We start from the raw sequence: 19,607 nt of genomic DNA on the forward strand, positions 1-19,607 counted from the left end.
ATATCTGCACTGTACTATGAATTTGGATGGAAAACAACATGGAAACCAAAGAGTGAAATTCCTCTCACTTATCAAGTGGCAAGTTCAGAGATTATTTCTGACCCAGAAAATGCTGACTGCTTTAACACAACCAGGATATGAATTTAACACTATGTGTAAAGCCAGGCAGCTATAGTTTTATGAGTTTATTGTATGAGCTATATTATGACTTGTTAAATATGTGTTTGTATACAGTTCAATTTTTGATAGTTAAAAATTACCAAAATGTAGCAAGAACCAGTGTAATTCAGGTCCGAGTGGATTAGGAAATTACAGTCTTCTAGGCTTCACTGTGGACTCTGACAAAAAGGAGACAGTTCTCGAAAGCTGAAAATTGGGTTTTTGGGGTGAATCAAGCGACTGGCTTCTTACAGACTCCCAATGCCAATTAAGATGATGTTTCTATTCAGGTCTAATGAGTGTACATATGATGCACTTCTAATCCTTACCTGTGTCTCTTGACGCAAAACAGTATCTTCGCTCTCTTTCTCAGTTTCTTCCTTACTTGGGGTCTTAGAAATAAACTTGTTTTTGTTTACAGATTCTTCCACCAGTTTTTTTTCTGATTCTTTCATTATTTCCAGGGTCTCTTGAGTAGTGTTACTGTTAGACATCTTCTTCAATATAATACAGTACAGTAGCCTCTATGGACTCCTAAGGAAACATCAAATGCATTAAACAGGAGGTATTTATCCATACTTCACATACACACAAGACTTGCATTTCACATCTAGTCTGCAGCAGCTACCCTGTAACCAGAGAAGGGTCCTTGGATAAATGCTGACCCAGGATTAATTTCTTTCTTTCCTTTTTATTTATTTATTTTTTTAAGCTTTATTGAGGTAGGGGCGCCTGGCTGGTTCAGTCGGTGGAGTGCACGTCTCTTGATCCTGGGATTGGGAGTTCAAGCCCCATGTTGGGTGTAGAGATTACTTAAAAATAAAATATTTTTAAATTTCTTTTTTTTTTTTTTAAGATTTTATTTACTTGGGATCCCTGGATGGCGCAGCGGTTTGGCGCCTGCCTTTGGCCCAGGGTGCGATCCTGGAGACCCGGGATCAAATCCCATGTCGTGCTCCCGGTGCATGGAGCCTGCTTCTCTCTCTGCCTGTGTCTCTGCCTCTCTCTCTCACTCTCTCTCTCTCTGTGACTATCATAAATAAATAAAAATTAAAAAGAAAAGATTTTATTTACTTATTTGAGAGAGAGTGAGAGAGCATGAGAGGGGAGAGGGTTAGAAGTAGAAGCAGATTCCCCACTGAGCGGGGAGGCCAAAGTGGGACTTGATCCCAGGACTCCAGGATCATGACCTGAGAGCCAAAGGCAGAGGCCCAACCAACTGAATCACCCAGGTACCTCCCCCCGCAAATAAAATATTTAAAAAAAATAAAAAAATACTAAAAGGTTTACTGGGGTAAAACTTATATACAATAAATTGCATATATTTAAAATATACAATTAGATGAATTATGAAATACACATATAGTTGTGAAACCATCATCACAATCAAGATAGTGAGTACATTCATCACCTCAAAAGTTTCCTCCTGCTCTTTTGTAAGCTCTTCCTTCCCTCTCCATCCCCAGCCTACTACTGATCTGCTTTCTGTCATTACAGATTAGGTTGCATTCACTAGAATTTTATACCATACATTATCTGGATTCTTTTCCTGGGCATAATTCTGGAGATTCACCAGCTCCAGTTCTAAAGCAGTTAGTATGAGTCCACCTAGTACTTTATTTGCCCTCCTGTTCCCTACAGAAATTTGCTAACATTTTCAGCTTGAGCACTAGACTCTTCCCAGAAAGAAGAAAAACGTATTATAAAGCTCTATTCACTACCAGAGACAACCACTCTCCTTTCCCAAAGGAGAACTGCCACAGCTACCACAAACCACAACGTTACCAACTTCAAGTGTCTCCGCCACCAAAAGGCAGCAAAATCAGATGATGGTTATAGACTCTTGTTTCCTTTATCTTAAGCAAACTGAAAAAGTAAGAGAACTTGGTAGAGTAAGCTATGCTTCAGAAAGATTGGGTCTCTCTCTGAAGGAAGAGAGAATCTTTGTTTTGTTATTCACTATTTGGGTTCAGTCACTCTACTGCCTGCCAATGTTGCAGAGCTTCTGTACTGTAGGAGTAGCCAGCTCTTGATCACTTACTATGGCTACCTGGGAAATCCTGTAATGAAGTGAACACAGGAAATCCATGCACACACTCAGAAACAGAAGTTTATAGACGTTTCTCCTTACATAGGTTACAGATTGTCCTTCAATCCTGAATACTTCTCTTTTCTCTTTTCCTACTTTAAAAAGATAAGACTAGAAACCCTCCCAGACATTATATCTATTTCATGTGGCCCTAGAAACTGAGCCAAAAAAACAAATAGCAATGATTCAAAAAAACCTGTCACATCATCTATTCTTTCCTCCTTCAAATGAGTTTAAATGATAAGAGCCTGAAGCCTCCTTAAGAAGCACAGGTAATCTCATCCTGGCATAAATTAGTCTATAAGATTATTGCTTTGTTCACCTTGTGGTGACTCTTGCACAGCTGCTTAGAGACTTAGTTTGCATAGGGCTAGATAACGGCCCTTTAAAAGGCCAGAGTCATTCATACAACCATAGTCATACAATTAAATTTAAGATGACAAATACTGGAAGAAAATGACTACACGAGAAAATGGCTGATATTCTATTTCTTGATTAACTGGATCTAGTAGTACCTAGAGGATTCAATAAAAAGAGTTATAACCTATGGAGCTTTATGAATCATAAAGCTGTACATGGGAGACTGCATATATACATATTATTTATTTTTTCTCCCATGGGTAAATCAAGCACCCATTCTCTTCAGCTTGGAGTATAATAAAACTCAGCACATGCCTTGTCCGTATCTCTTAGCTGGGAAATACCAAGAGATCAGAATTGGAAGGGTTCTTAAAATGTGCCTTCATGCAATCCACCACCTCCCCCTGCTCCAACGGTCTCCCCACATTAGGACTCCTTTCTGTAAATTCCTGAGAGGGGCCTGAATGCCTCTCCTAGAAAACTCCTGGCAAGGGATCATCTCACTATTTCTTAAATAGTCTTAACTGTTACAGAGTTGCTCCCTATAATAAGCTATGCACTGTTTCAATCTTGATGCTAAATCTGTTTTCAAGTCATAAGAAATTAAGCTTACTTCTTTTACCACATAATAGACCTTCAGTATTTTTCTTTTTCAGGCTTAAATAGCCTCAAACATATTTCTCTGTCAGAAAGAGAATTGTGAGGGTTGGAGAATGGGGAAACTGGGTAAAGGTGGTCAAAAGATACCAGCTTCTAGTTAGAAGACAAGTGAGTACTGGGGATACAATGTATAACACAATGACTACAGTTAATAATACTGCTGTATGGTATATCTGAAAGTTGCTAAGAGAGTAGATCCTAAAAGTTCTAATCACAAGGAAAACCTTTTTCTTTTTAGCTATATAAATGTTAACTAAACTTACTGTGGTAATCATTTTCAGTATGCATGTATGTGATTAGGTAATACACCTTAAACTTACACAGAGCTATAGTTAACTATATCTCATTAAAAAAAAAGGGGGGGGAGAGTGGGATCCCTGGGTGGCTCAGAGGTTAAGTGTCTGCCTTCTGCTCAGGATGTGATCCTGGAGTCCCAGGATCAAGTTCCACATCGGGTTCCCTGCATGGAGCCTGCTTCTCCCTCTGCCTGTGTCTCTGCCTCTGTCTCTCATGAATAAATAAATAAAATCTTTTTTTAAAAGGGGGGGAGGGTGATATGGAAAAATATAAAGCAGCTGGGTGTTTCTTCTTCCAGGTCTCAATTACCAAATAGGTATATTCCTTCAAATCAGAATGATAACTTTGCAGTTCCTCTATACATCTAACTCAGAAAAGGGTCAACTATCTGGATACCTAGACTAACTATATAGTGTCTGAACACTGTTTCTAGCCAAAGCACTAAGGGAAAAATCAAACAAAAAAAGGTTTTTCATAATAGCCACCTGTGGAATATTGTCACATATTCCAACTGCAGTTTTAAGGAGCTACATGAGGTTTCCTTCATTCACTGGGAAACAGAAAAACTTGAGCTTTAGATTCTTAGAAACACTCATGAAACAGTGATTAATGATGCATTCCCTTTTAAGAATTTTGAAAGCCATTTCCATTTCTTAAAGTTCCTCTTTAAGAGACTACCGGCTTCTTAAAGAGCTGTATAAAATAAACTAATTCTTACTCCCAGGAAAATGTGGGAGCAGAGGAAAAGGTACCCTAGCATACCTTTTCTTACACACATACCAGTCTAGCCCAGATTTTCTTTTGGTGTTTGCCTTCCTGTAACGACATATGATTAGGGAAAGTGATCCTATCCCTGAATCCCAGAAGGTGGATCTTAATTAGCTAAATAAATGGTGGTAGTTCGTTTCCTTCTTGTGTCTGGTTTGGGGACAAGTGACTCAATCATCACCAGTGAAATATGAGGACTTCACAATGAGAGGACTTTACCAGGGAGTGGCTTCAAAGAAAGGGTATCCATTCTATTAAAAAAAAAAAACAAAAAACAAAAAAAGCCACTAGAGAAAAAAATGGTTATCATCTTTTGCTGAAGGGAGTCTTCCGTGCAGATGATGCCTGGACTGCAATATTCTATCAACTCATGGAGGATGGTGGAAGAGCTAGGAGGATCCTAGCTGTTAGGATCAAGCTGTGCTTGATATGTGAGGTCATAAATCTTATCATCATTTAAGCTATTCTGAGTTGAGTTTACTATTTCTTTTAGCCAAAAGCATCGAGATAATCAGAAAGGGTATGTGAAAAGTGGCACTATCTGGACCAGACAGACAGGCATAGCTTTATAAGTAGAAATAACTGACACAGAGAGAGATGCGATAATCATCAGGTAAAATTTTTGGAGTACTCACACTATGTTAGGCACTATCCTAAAGTGTTTTATGTATCTCATTTAATCTTACATCAATCGTATTTGATACAAATTTTATTATCATCACTATTTTATAGATAAGTAAACAGGGGTACAGAGAAGTAAAGTAAAGGTCATACCACTGCTACATGGTAGAGCAGGACTCAAAACCAGGAAATATGGCTCTAGCACTTGCTTTGTTAACATTTATGCAATACTTCCACTAACTAAGGAGACAGATGTTCAAAGACTAGGCAGAAAATGGAAAGTCTACCAAAGATACAAAAGAATCATGGACTCTCATAATTGGAAAGGGGCTCAGAAGCTTTCTCATTTAGCTTCATCCTTCTATATCCACAGTCCTCCTCATTCAGGTTCTTGAAATCATCAATAACTCTGAAGAATGGTTGTTCTGACCCTGTTTGCATACTTCTAGAGAAGGGGAAGTCTTCTCCAGATACAAACTTTCTTTGGTGGGAAATTATAAAGAGGCAAAATTTACCTTCCTGTTATTTCCTGCCACTGGCCCCAGTTTAGTTCTCTGTATAACTCATAAAGAATAAGCTTAATCTCACTTCCATGTCAGCCCCTTACAGGAGACAACTGTATCTTACTTCTTTCTCTAAACACTCCCAGCTTAAGTCAGGTCTTCAAATCACATGGTTTTGCTCCCTTGCCATTTTGCTTCTAGGATAAAAGAAGCTATCCTCATGTTAACAATGGTTAGTTATGAAAAGTAGAGTGTTACTATTCAGAGTCAAGATCCACTGGAACATATACTGAGCTCAAAATCATATTTCTTGAGCTGAAGCTCTCTTTTGCCTTTAACTATGGCCTTTAACTATGGCCATTTCCAGTCCTGCATTTCTATGTAGAAGTCATGCATTTCCAGTCCTGCATTTCTATGTAGAAGTCTTTCCTTTCTCTTGGGGCAAAAGATTCCTGGAAACAAATTTTTCAATGCAAAAAGCAAATGTTCCAGATGAGGGACAAGACAAAGACAATTTAACAACAACAACAACAACAAAGTCTCAAGGAGCAAGAATAAAGCTAGTAGAAAAGGGCTAAAAGCAGAGAAGTAATTTCCACTCTTCCTGGTTTATTTGGTATAGAGAGGAAATGACGGGCTTGGGGCAATCAGAAGAAGAAAGGAACTATTTCATATGTAACTCGACTAGAATAAAGACATTAATGTCCCAGGAGAGCCAAGATATGTGCTTCCCTACAACCTATTTGTGTACATTGTACATTTCATCGAAGCAAACAGCACAACTTTAAGGCAGAATGTCTCCTGAGGACACTCAGTGGCTCAAAGCTGCACAGAGGAGACTGTCACAGTGGGGGGCAAGAAGAGGGAATGAGGAAATAGGATGATACAGGGGAAGATGATTAGGAGCCAAGATTTGGCAATTTTTTTTCTGGGAGAATACTGCATATTCCCCATAAATTTTTTGACTGCCAAGGTAAGTACCTTCCAGAGTACAGTGAAATTATATATCCTTCCATCAACTCACAAACAACATTCTAGGCATTAGGCCAAAAAGAATATATTATATAGGGGACACTCAGAGGCAGAAGGGTATTTTCTCCCTTTTAATCCATGGCCAAGCAGAAAAAATGTAAGCAAGAAGACAAGAGCTACAGGCTAAAAATTCTGACCTAGAGACACCTGGGTGGCTCAGCGGTTAGGCATCTGCCTTTGGCTCAGGGCGTGACCCTGGGTCCCAGGATGAAGTCCCACATTGGGCTCCTGGCATGGAGCCTGCTTCTCCCTCTGCCTGTGTCTCTGCCTCTCTCTCTCTCTCCCTCTCTGTCTTTCATGAATAAATAAATAAAATCTTTTAAAAAATAAAAATAAAAAATAAAAATTCTGACCTACCCTTTGGCAAAATTCTTGTAAACTCATCAGTCCTCTGCCAATTTGTATATCGAGTAAATTATTCCCCTTTGATACTCATATTTTTAAAACTGTTAAAAATCTAGGGGCTCAGAAAAATAGCTCAACAAATTGCTGTACGGTCATAGAATAAGGTGCTACGGGGGGTTGGGTGGGGGGAAGAATGAACTTTTGGTGTTTGCCTTCTTCTGAAGACACATGATCAGGGAACGTGATCCTCTTCCTGAGCCCTAGGAGGTGGACCTTAATTAGGTATACCAATTATGGCAACTGTTTCCTTTTTGTGACTGGTTTGGGAAGGGACAAGTGATTTAATCATTAGTAGTGAGACTAGGAGACTTTGTTGGATATGTATTGAAATACACAAAAACATGGATGGATCTCAAAACTATTATGGTAAGTAAAAGAAAGCAGAACTACCTTAAAAATACATAATTCTACTTATATGAAGTTAAAGGACAGGCAAAACTTAACTACAATGATTCAAAATCAGGAAGCACTTGCTTAGGATTTGGTGGTAAAATATTGGTATAAGGGATCCTTCAAGAGTGATGGAAATATTCTATCTTGTTTGGGGTTGTGTTTACATGGGTATATGCGACTGTCAAAACTTATTAACTGAATGCTTCAGATGTGTATTTTATTGTCTGTTATTTAAAGACATACAGACAAACACACACATAATGCTTTTAGGAGCCAAGACAATGGAGACAAAAACATCCTTACAGTTAAAATGGCAGGGTAAAAACAAAATAAAACAAGTCTGTGCTCATGCATGGTAAGGCTATTTTTACATTCTTTAACCGGAGTTAGGAGAAAAGGAAAAAGCACTAATGTTTACTAAGGACAATTATGAACCTGGTACTTTCTGCACTTCAACTCACATCCACCAAGAGTAGTTAATCACCTTTATCACCACTGAATAACAGAACCAGACCAGAACTCCGGTGTTGTCTGATTCCAGTCTACATTCTTTCTTTGACTCCGATTTATTGTTCCTACACATTACTTTATTTAATCCAAACAAAATTCATTTTTCAAATGAAGAAACTAAAGCTCGGAGGAATTAAATAACTTTCCCAAGTTAATACATGAGGGGCAAGGGCAAGATTCCAACCTGCTGTGTCTGATCCCAAAGCCAAAGTTGTACATGTCCCAAGGTGGACTTTCAAGAGTGTTCTGGGGCATGAAGTGTGGGATGAGAGGGGCCTAAACCTGAGGCCTTTCTTTAGAGAGTGTTGGTGGGGCACAAATTTTGGGGTTCAAAAATTAGGTTTCTAAATTCTCCCATCTTTCTCCTTAATCTGGGTCACCCCTCACAACTTTAAATTTTTCATAGTTTACAGAGAGTATCTTATTTGATCTTCTCAAGATATAAAATATTATTTCCATTTTTGAATAAAATAACCAACAGTAAGAAATATTAAGTGAATTGCTCAGGGCCATACAATATGTATAAGGAGGCAGAATTCAAACTCAGGTCTTCTTGATTGCAAAATCCCACGTTCTTCCCACTACCATTCTAAAAGGACAAAAACCAATAACTGCATGCCTGAAGAGGTAAAAGGCTCAACAGCCCTGGGCAGATGGGACAGGAGACCCTATTGAGTTATAAATAAGAGATATGGGTCCAATACTCCATTTTCTTCAAAGAGAGAAAGCAGAATATGGGGGAATAGAGAGTAAAGTACTTATAGAATGTGTAAGTTATGTGAGTCACTAAGTCCTTTAAGGACTTCAAGAATCAATTGTCATAGGTTTCACTAATACTAGGCCAATAAAAATAACAATAACAACAATTGTATCAATTTTCAAAATCAGGGAAGTATTAAGAAAACCATTCTGCTCTACAAAGTCAAAAGGATTCATTGGTGTATAAGGAAGGCCACAGGAGTTGACTGATGTCCAGAGCAATTCCTTAGGCAAGGTAAAGAGAGAAACAAGACTAAATGTGCTGGACATGTACCCTCTTTCTTTGTTTAATATCTGTTATGCTTGTACTTGCCCTGAAATGAGAACTACAGGTGCTTTTGATCAATGGACTGAAACGTTGGGCTTCATTATAGTTTCTCTCAGCTTCTCTACATTCTTGGCCAAAAATGCCCATTTTACTTTTGTGAGCAAAACAGAACAAACCAAATTTCCTCCTCTTTCAAGCAAAGAGCAGCAGTGGGTGGGTGCCTTTCCTTCTGCTGCTTCCATTTTCTTTAGTGTTATCACAGTAATGCCACTATGTAGAAAATATCACAGAATCTTAGGGATGGAAAGGACCTTGAAAGTTCACACTGTCTTCTCCCACGCCCTGGCAAAAGTGCTCCTAACTGAATCCAGAAAAGACATTCTGGCAAAGAAAATAAAAAAATCACAACTTACCTACTGTTCATAGCATCTCAGGATGCCTTCTATTACTAACTTAAATGGCATGCAGGTAAGTCTATCTTGCCCTACTGTGATGCCCTTAAACATCAATGCCACCGCTTGTTAGGTAGGGAGGACACCTAAGCCAACAATACAGTATTAAAAGAATATTTCAAAATATAAAATGAAATGTGAGATTGGCCAGGGAAATGAAAAAAGAACAATCTAATTTCATATGAAGGAACTGGAAACCGTTAAGAATCATTATTGTTTAAGCTTCTGCTGCAAAGGAGAGTCTGTTATTTACTCCACGATATCCAATTACCTCTTCCTTTTTTATTTTATTTATTCATGAGAGACACAGAGAAGACAGGCAGAGACATAAACAGAGGGAAAAGCAGGCTCCTTGCAGGGAGCCCAATGCGAGACTCGATCCCTGGACTGGGATCATGCCCTGAGCGGAAGGCAGATAGATGCTCAACCACTGAGCCATCCAGGCATCCCCAATTACTTCTTCCTTAATAGGACTACTGGTTTTTAGGGGGCGCCCGGGTGGCTCAGTTATTTAAGCATCTGCCTTTGGCTCAGGTCATAATCCCAGGGTCCTGGGATTGAGCCCTTGTGGACTCCCTGCTCAATAGGGAGCCTGCTCCTCCCTCTCCCTCTACCCACGGCTCACACACGCGCATTCTCTCTCTCTCTCAATTAAATAAATAAAATCTTTTTAAAAATTTACTGGTTTTTAGTTGGGTACATGGCTGCCTGGAAAAAAGCTACACATATTCCAACCTCCAGTGTAGCTAAATATGATCAAGTGACTAAGTTCTAGTCCATGAGACATAAGTAGTGTTATGAATTCAACTGTGTCCCCCTTCAAATTTGTAAGCTGAAGTCCTAACCCGTCATATCTCAGAATGTGAATGTATTTGGAGATGGGGGTCTTTAAGGAGGTGATTAAATTAAAATGAGGGTGTGGGGGGTAATCTAATTTGACCGATAGCTTTATAAGAAGAGGAAATTTAGGGGCACCTGGGTAGCTCAGTTGTTAAACATCTGTCTTCGGCTCAGGTTATGATCCCAGTGTCCTGGGATTGAGCCCCACATTGGGCTCCCCTGCTCTGTGGGGAGTCTGCTTCTCCCTCTCTCTCTGCCTGCGGCTCCCAATGCTTATGCTCTCTGTCAAATAAATAAATAAAATATTTTAAAAAAAGAAGAAGAGGACATTTAGACACACGAAGAGACATCAGAGATACATGGGCAGAGGAAAAACCGTGATGATATAAGAAGGTGGCCACTTGCAAGCCTAGGAGAGAGACTTCTGGAGAAATCAAATCTACCAATACCTTGATTGTGGATATCTAGCCTCTAGAACTGAGAAAATAGATTTCAGTTGTTTAAGCCATCCAGTCTGTGGTAATTTGTTATGGTAACTGTACGAAATTAATCCAAGTAGTAAATACAACTTCTATGAAGTAGCCTTAGAGGAAGAGGGTAGCCCTTCTTTATTTATTCTTAATTCCTGCTGGCTTAAATGTAGAGGCATTTAAGTCCCCATCTGGGACTGTGAGATGATACTAGGATTGAAAACTATAGATCATGAGGCAACAGACAAAAGAAATCCGGATCTTTGACTAGAATATTCCCAAACTGGACTATCTCTAGATTTCCTGATTGTGAGAAAAATACACTTTACTCTTATTAAAGATATATTTAGGTATGTGCATGTGCACACAACACACAAAGTAATTCTGATAAAAACAGTAATTCCTCAATTTCTAAAAGCAAGAATCCTGCAGCAACACTCTGAAGCTTACATGTACTTGGAAGGGAAGAAGTAAAATTAGAAAAAGTTGGCCATTTAAAAAAAAAATTCTATTTTTAAGTAATCTCTACAGCCAACATAGGGCTTGAACTCATAACCCCAATGTGAAGGGTCGCATGCTCTACTAACTGAGCCAGCCAGAGACTCCAAAAGTTGGCATTTTATGAAGAATATAAGAGCATCACCCTTGTGCTTTAATACTAATTCCTTCCTGCTGCAAGGAAAAGGCTGAAAATAATAGGGTGAGTTAGGGGCAGCGCCCATCAAAATAAAGATCATTCAATCTCCAGAGTGTAGAATGGAGCAAGCATGCTGTAGTGGATAAATCTATGAACTTTATAGTTTGACATGAATTTGGCTACGAGAGTCCTGTTTCCACAACTTAGTAATCACGCTACTGAGCCTCAGCCTCCTCATTCGTAAGATTAGCATGATACGTACCTCACAAAGCCATTGAAAAAACATGTGAGATAACAAATGCGATGTTCCTGCACACACAGATGCTCAGCAAATGTTATTCCACATTAAAGAAGGGAGGGAACGATAACTGAGAGACCTCTTTCCCTTGCTGTTCACTGGTACTTTTTTCTCATACAAATGAACATATTTCCACTCAGAATTGGCATCTTGGATACATTCTTTTCCCAATCAGTACAGAAGCCATGTTATCCTGTATAGAGGAGATTCTTATCTATTTTAATGTTAAGTAGACAGTAAAAGACTGCAAAAAAAAAAGAAGGAAAATTTTATTTACCCGTTTCTGTTGGCTTCGTATTTTCCTTGGTACTTTGATATGTTAAGAACTGTGTGTGTGTTTTTTTTTTTTTTTAAAGTCAATTTAGGTAAATGCTCTTCCAAAAGAAAGAATTCCAATGTTTTGATATAGCTGCAGGTGTAGGCCCAAAGCAACACATCAATCACTGAAGGGTGGCCAGCTCTGCAGACTGTGACCCATGATGGCTGGTCAGATGTACCCAATGTTGGATGACACAGACCCTTAGGAGCCCTCTCTTCTGGAATGCTTATCACTCAGCACTCTGTTGTGTGCACAGAGCTGGACACTTTACAAGCAGGTATTATTGTTCCTTTTTTATGGAAGAATGAACTGAAGATCAAAGTGATCAGAGAGCAAATCTCACGGACTCTAATTTCAAAGTACATCCAAAATCTGATCACTTCTCACACGTCTGCTGCTACCACGCTGGTCCAAGCTGCCATCTTTCTCAGTGGAATGATTATAATAATTTTCTAACTGGTCTCTTACTTCCAATCTTGCTCCCCTACAGTATTTTCTAAACGCAGCAGCCAGAGTGATTGTGAAAAAACATTTCAGATCATGTTACACCTTTGCTTAAAACCATCCAACGGCTCCCCATCTCACTCAGAGCAAAAGCCAAAGTTCTTAAAATGACCTACAAAACTTAAATAATCTACTACCAGTTGGCCCTCTGACCCCATCCTTACTACTGCCTGACCCTGAACCCCACTTTTGCAGGTCCAGCCATACTAGCTCCTCCCTATGCCCTAATCCCACTTTACTGATTATTTTTGCTGTTCGTTCCTTCAGCCTGGAGTGATCGTTTTCCAGATAACAGCATTGCTTGCTTAGTCTCTTCAGGTCTTTACTGAAATGCCATCTCAGTGAGCCTTTCTCTGGTCACAATAACTAAAATTACAGGGCAGCCCAAGTGGCTCAGCGGTTTGGTGCCACCTTCAGCCCACGGCGTGGTCCTGGAGACCCGGGATCGAGTCCCACGTCAGGCTCCCTGCATGGAGCCTGCTTCTCCCTCTGCCTCTCTCTCTGTGTCTTTCATGAATAAATAAATAAAATATTTTTAAAAACCTAAAATTACAAAACCCCAAATACTTCTTATCCGACTCCCCTAAGGTCTCCTCAACAAGAAGTTATTTAATTAGACACCAAACAAACTTTTTGCTTTTCTTTGCGTAACAGATAAATCTGAAGTTTGTTTTCTTCCTCTGACACAGAAAGCAACAGTATAATGAAAAGTTCACATATCATTCAAAGAGATGCAAATACCTCAAAAGAGGAGAACAAATTCATGGACCTCTTTAGGTCTCTTTCAGTCCTTTAAATCTGTAAATAGTCAAGTATGGAAGCACTACAGGAGAGGAGAACAAGACCTACCATACTTTCTCAATTATCTTTGATGTAAAATGTAAGAAGAGGAACACAGTATTCTTCTTTCATTTATAAGATCTAGAGGGGGAATTTTCTTGGTATGAATGACTCACTCTCATTCTCCAAAGCAATAGGTACAGGAGAAAATACATGCCATGATCTACTATAACAAGGAACTATATAACATTGAGCTGAGTGAAATCTCCCAGACCTACGTCAATCAAGCTAGGAAAGTGAAGATGGAAAACACAGAAGCAACTCCCAGCTAATTCTCTAATTCTGCACAAATAGAGTGCCAATATAACACTGATAGGGATCTACCATGTTACCGTATCAGAGCAGAAGAGAACAAGGAAAAAGCAAGTAAGAAAAAAGTTGTCAATTTCGGACTCAGCTTTTAAAGCTAAAAATAATAAAGGCACCTCAAGATATAAAGACAAATTTCCTCTGGTATAGAAGGCCAGAGTTTCACTTAGAGCTGGCCTAAGTTCAATTATTCAGCAGCAGCTTGATTCACAAATAGGTGATAGGTGTTGCCCACCATATTTTCTTCCAATCAAATCATATGAAGAATATAATGTATCATTACAGTGTTTATATTAAGCTGCAAATTTTCAAAGAGAAGAAAAAAACACCTTATACCATTCTTGAAACATTTTATTTCCCAGCTCTATATACAGTTATGGTGTTAATGTCATATATCATTGAATACATGAATTCTGCAAGGTTAAATGATGATGTGTTTATGTTCTATCTGCTCATTGGTCCCCAGGTCAGCCAATCTGATCCAGGACTCCATGGCAACAGGCTCTATCACTAAGAGCTACAAGACAAGATTTCCTTCTGCCTTTTTTTTTTTTTAAATAAAGCATTTTCCACAGAAACTGCTGCAAATACTGTCAAAAAATAGTCTCTACAGACAAATAAGAAACTCTGCCATTCTGATACGCTAAAAATGAATAGTGGGGAGAAAGAATGAATAGCAATGACAATGAATCTATGCAAATAATAAGGGATCCCAAAAACTCCAGAAATTTTCCCTTGTTTAATTTCAGTAGAGAAATTCAGGGATCCTTGAACTGTGAAAAACCTACACCAAGATAAATTGAGGATTAGTATTAAGGAGTGCTGCCCAGCTGAAATTATGGTATTGAAGATTCTGATGCCACAACACACAGGGAGAGCTAAAAGCTTTAACTTAAGACAGCTAACCTTTTCACATAATTTTTTTTGAACTGTTAAAATAAGCCTCAAAACTTATAGATCTCAAGTCCTTATTTTCCATATTTTGCAAATCACAGCTCATACAGTCCTTCAAATTCTATATGTCTGTCTTCTTCTCTATATTCCCAGCCCCTACCACCCTCCACTATGCTTAAAGGAAAAAACTGCCATGTCCAAATGAGGAAATAATACATTTTCTCTTCACGTACCATATGCCCCCATTCCTTCTCCCTCAGCTATAGACTTCCTTGAAGCAAAGAGGAAACAAGATAATTACAAACTAGATAAGGAGACTAGACTGAAACAACCCATCATTCTCCTCAGTGGTGCTCATTAACATTCTAAAATCCACCTAACATATTACAAGGTATTCTGCTTTCCTGGCATGCTTTTCACCAATAACTGATACAATATCTCCGGATGCAACAAGCAACTTTGGTCCCCACCTTGTGGTATATGGTGGTAAGTGAACGCTGAGAAGTAGAATCTGAACAGTCAAGGGTCAAAATTAGCTTGGAAATTCTGCATTTTCATCTGGCTCATTTTTGTTTTGTTTTAGTTGTGCTAAATACACACGACATAAAAATTATCATTTTATTCATTTTTAAGTATATAGTTCAGTAGCATGAAGTACATTTGTATTATCGTGCATTATAGGAGACTGGTTTCAGACACAAAAGCCACAGCAAGACACCACAATCATTCTTTCTGTGACTAATAAACATGTATTTCTTGTACAAGTCACTTATTATTAATAAGGATAGCTTATGAAGAACACTCAAATGATAAAAAAAATCTGACACTAATGCCCACTAAAAATAGCCACCTACATGTATATTTCCAGTATGTTTTTTACATGCTGAATACAGTTTCTTACATGCACATCTCAGTTCCCAAATAAGTCCAAAGTAGATGGAAGTCTACATCTCTTTTGTCAGCACTGAGTTCCAACGGACCCATAAGAGCAGACTAACATGAGAAGCAATAGACAGAGTTCCAGAAATTCCTAGAACAGAAAAAATGTTTCCTGTTACACTGTTTCAAATTTCCCAAGAATTAAAGAGATATTAAGGTTGTTAAGGAGACAACCCAGAAAAGAGGTAAAATGTAACTTGTCATGGGAATCATAAATAATATCAAAAATAAAAAAAGAAATCACTGCCAAAAGAAAAAAAAAATCACTCCTAGGTTTCTCTTTACATCAGTTTCCTTTATACCTTCATAACAGAAAACCCAAACATTTTACTCCAGTCCTACAACTCTCCCCGCCTTTTTTTTAAGATCCTGGGCCAGTACATATAGAAACACAGCATATTTACTGACCTCAGAAGCACAAGAAGTTGCATGAATAGGCTATTTTCTTAGTATGACCGCCCTGGGCTCTGGTCAAAGGAAGCCATCTTCCTCAATTTCCAACAACAGCCATAGCAGCTCTCATTTATTGTGTACCTACTCTGTTCCAAACACTATACTCAGGAATTTATATAAGTTACCACATTTATCTTCACTTTAACACAGTCTGAAAATTTACTTTCAGGTACTAACAGTAAGGATTAAATATTTTTCATCCTCATTTTAAGATCAGAAAGTATTATAAACTTTATACTTACAGAAAACACACAAAAAGAAAAGAAAAATCAACCATAATCTATAATTAAGAGATAAGTTCTATTAATAACTGTTTTCAGATAAATTTTTCTAAATTTTGTTTCCATATTTGTATGGAATTCATATCCACATTGTATATATTTCCATATCTAAATATTTTTATATAGTATACTTTATACAGAACATCTTTATACTATGATTTCTCTTACTACTAAAACTGTGACCACCCCCAAAACCAACTGTAACCATTTTCTCTATTATTACTTTTAAGTTATTTTAATAGCTATCTAATATTCCACTATATATAGTTATCATAATTTTTAAAATTTCATTTTTAACTAATCTCTACACCCAAAGTGGAGCTCAAACTCACAACCCCAAGATTAAGAGTGGCATGCTCTAACTGACTGAGCCAGCCAGTACACCACATGTACCATAATTTTTAACCATTTCCCTACTATTGGATAGTTAGGATGCTGTTAATTTTTATAATAAAATAATGCTGTGATGAATATCTTTATACTTAAAACTTTATTCATATTTCTTATCAATTCCCTAGAATAAATACATTCATGAGTTTTGGAGGTAAAAAATTTCTTCCTTAGTTCACTCCAGTTAGTAGAAGCAAGGATAGCCACACTATGTAATTATAGCGCTTTTCAACTGTTCCTCCAGGAACATATAATGCCCATTTAGCACATCCTATGACAGTGCCTGGACTTTAAGTTAGATATTTACCCAGTCGTGCTTTTTACTTTTCTTCAACTCATGCCCCATTTTAGTAATATTAAATCTCCTCTCCTATATATTCCACTAGAAAAGATATATACCCTGTATTCTTTTTTTTTTTAATTTTTTAATTTTTATTTATTTATGATAGTCACAGAGAGAGAGAGAGGCAGAGACACAGGCAGAGGGAGAAGCAGGCTCCATGCACCGGGAGCCCGACGTGGGATTCGATCCCGGGTCTCCAGGATCGCGCCCTGGGCCAAAGGCAGGCGCCAAACCGCTGCGCCACCCAGGGATCCCTACCCTGTATTCTTTTAGACTCACTGGCCTAAGAAAATTAATAGGGAAGAAAAGGGGTGTCTGACTAGCTGAATTGGTTAAGGTTGATATCAGCTGAGGTCACGATCTCAGAGTTGTGAAATAGAGCCCTGTGTCAGGCTCTGTGATAGGAGGGGAGCCTGCTTAAGATTCATTCTCTCTCTCTCTCTCTCTCTCTCTCCCTCTCCCTCTGTCCCCTCACCCCAAAAAAGGGAGGAAAGGATAAGAAGTCACACAGGGAAATATTCTCTTTCATGTTAATGTTTTATACCACCTATTAGCTCCTGTGAGTACATCTAGATATTAGAGAGAGGTCCAAAAGATGAAGCTTCAAAAACCACAAAAGAAAAACTCTCTAAGTCTTTAATATGAAACTATAAGAAAGTAAAAGGGAATAGAGACATTGAATATCTCAGTATTTGTTTGTAATTTGACATTTGGTCAATTTAAGATCTTAGATTTTTTTTTTAAAGTGAGTTCTATGCCCAACATGGGTCTTGAATTCATGACATGAGATCAAGAGTTACATGCTCGACTGACTGAGCCAGCTAGGCACCTCAGATCCTAGAGTTTTTAAGCTTGTGAATTTAAGGATTCTTTCTATTTAGTGCTTTATATAAATCTTACACTCTCATAAATATATGGAGGCGGAATACTACTTCATCAACTCAGAGAAAGCAGAGGATACAAAGTTTCAGAGGTGGACAATAAAGGCAAGTGTCCTAAGATTTTTTTTTTTAAGTACATCAGAACCAACAGTACAAAGTAAACACAAAACAAAAAATAAAAAAAGCAACCAACCATCATCTACAGAAGTCAAAAGATGAATGATGGCCAAGGAAAGAAAAAGAGAGCTATTAATCTGACTTAAAACGTTCAATTTGGCCTCAAGTAATAAGTATCAAATTAGAGAAGATACTTCCTAAAAGGATCAACTGTGTTAATTTTAACCTTAAATATTTAGATTATATTTAAATTATATTATGGTCTTTTAAAAAAACTCAGTATCCAAAAAAAAAAAAAAAAAAAAAAAAAAAAACCTCAGTATCCTAAATGGCTTTAAAATCACTTCTAGCTTCCTCAAAAAAATACTATCCTACATGGCTTTAAAATCACTTCTAGGGATCCCTGGGTGGCGCAGCGGTTTGGTGCCTGCCTTTGGCCCAGGGCGCGATCCTGGAGACCCGGGATCGAATCCCACGTCAGGCTCCCGGTGCATGGAGCCTGCTTCTCCCTCTGCCTATGTCTCTGCCTCTCTCTCTCTCTCTCTCTCTGTGTGACTATCATAAATAAATAAAAAAAATTTAAAAAAAATCACTTCTAGCTTCCTCAAAAAATACTGGTGATCTTAAGATATAAATGGTACATCCCTGTTTAATTTCTAAACATTATTAATGGCTAATGCTAAGTAAGCTTTAAAGATGACCAGGAACTATCTTAAAGGCTTTACATGCATTAACTCTTTTAAGCCTTAAAACAACCCTAAGAAGTGGATACTGTTATTCTCTTCATTTCATATATTTTACATATGTAGAAAAGGAGAGGTTAAGCAATATGTCCAAGGTCAGAGAACCAGCAATTGGCATAGCTGGGATTTGAGCTCAGGCAGCCTAAATCCAGAGTCCAAGCATTTAAACACATACCTTTAAAAAAGAAAAAAGAAAAAAAAAAAAAAAAAAGCTCCTGACAGGCTTGGGAGTCAGTAGGATAGGAGAGAACATCCGAGAAAAATACGTATAAAGTTTTAGGCACAGAAATAGTCTCTATCAATTTTGCCAGCAAGTTCTTTCAACATATATCACATTTTACATTACCCCAAATAGGGTGACAGTAGACACCTTTTGCAAAAGCAGTTCTTGACCTATTCCTCCCCCTTTAAAAAAAGAAAAAGTGAGAAAAGAAAGGAAGGATAAAAAGAAACTGAAATCTTACTTCTCCAATACCTTTCAACAGCTTTTCTTGCCTTGACCTTTTCCAAAACCTTGATAGTTAGAAAACAAAGATGAAAAAGAAGGCACTTTCACTAGAAACAAAAAGATCTCTTAGTAATTTTTCCACTGCTAATGACTGAAACATTTAAGAAAGACTTAGGTAGATCCCACCCACTCCCAAATGGAAGAGAAACCAAGTTAACGAAACCGTCATCTTTTAATTTCACAGCAGTTTTCTTCCCCCTCTATGGCTATTCCTGTCCTCCCTGCAGACGGGGAACTGCTCCCAATGACGTCAGAGCAGTCTCCCAGCAACGATTAATAAGGGCTGTCCACCACAGGGGTTTCCTGAAAAGCTAGCAAGAAATTATCCACATATTTGTTGCAATACGGAGATGCAAGGATGTGGTGGAATTTCTCTTTTAGCTCCAATGTCTGGCAAACTTCAAAATAAGTTATTTTTCTAGAATGCTCTAAGTTTACCCTAGGATTATCTTTCTTCTTCTCCCCCACTTCTCTCCAAATAAAATTTTAATTTTGTTAGTTTGAAATATTTATGTCTCTATAGTAATTTGATAATATGGATATATTTGAACTACCATAAAAAATA

At 38.0% G+C, this 19,607-nt stretch overlaps 1 protein-coding gene across 38 annotated transcripts in view; it reads right to left on the minus strand.

The window, feature by feature from the left end:
- The window catches only part of R3HDM2 (R3H domain containing 2), a 166,029-nt gene that overhangs the window by 45,437 nt on the left and 100,985 nt on the right, over positions 1-19,607 (minus strand). For 35 of the 38 annotated variants that reach the window (XM_072842922.1, XM_072842913.1, XM_072842906.1 and 32 more), the window contains one exon: positions 489-693. In XM_072842922.1, the coding sequence (XP_072699023.1) occupies positions 489-653 (165 nt within the window). In that variant the 5' untranslated portion in view covers positions 654-693. Of the gene's footprint in view, positions 1-488; positions 694-15,288; positions 15,418-19,009; positions 19,242-19,607 lie in introns of those variants that run through there. The other 3 variants (XM_072842908.1, XM_072842914.1, XM_072842905.1) reach the window with 3 other exon arrangements.

This window comes from Canis lupus, chromosome 11 (assembly GCF_048164855.1).
Source record: "Canis lupus baileyi chromosome 11, mCanLup2.hap1, whole genome shotgun sequence".
Classification (NCBI taxonomy): domain Eukaryota; kingdom Metazoa; phylum Chordata; class Mammalia; order Carnivora; family Canidae; genus Canis; species Canis lupus.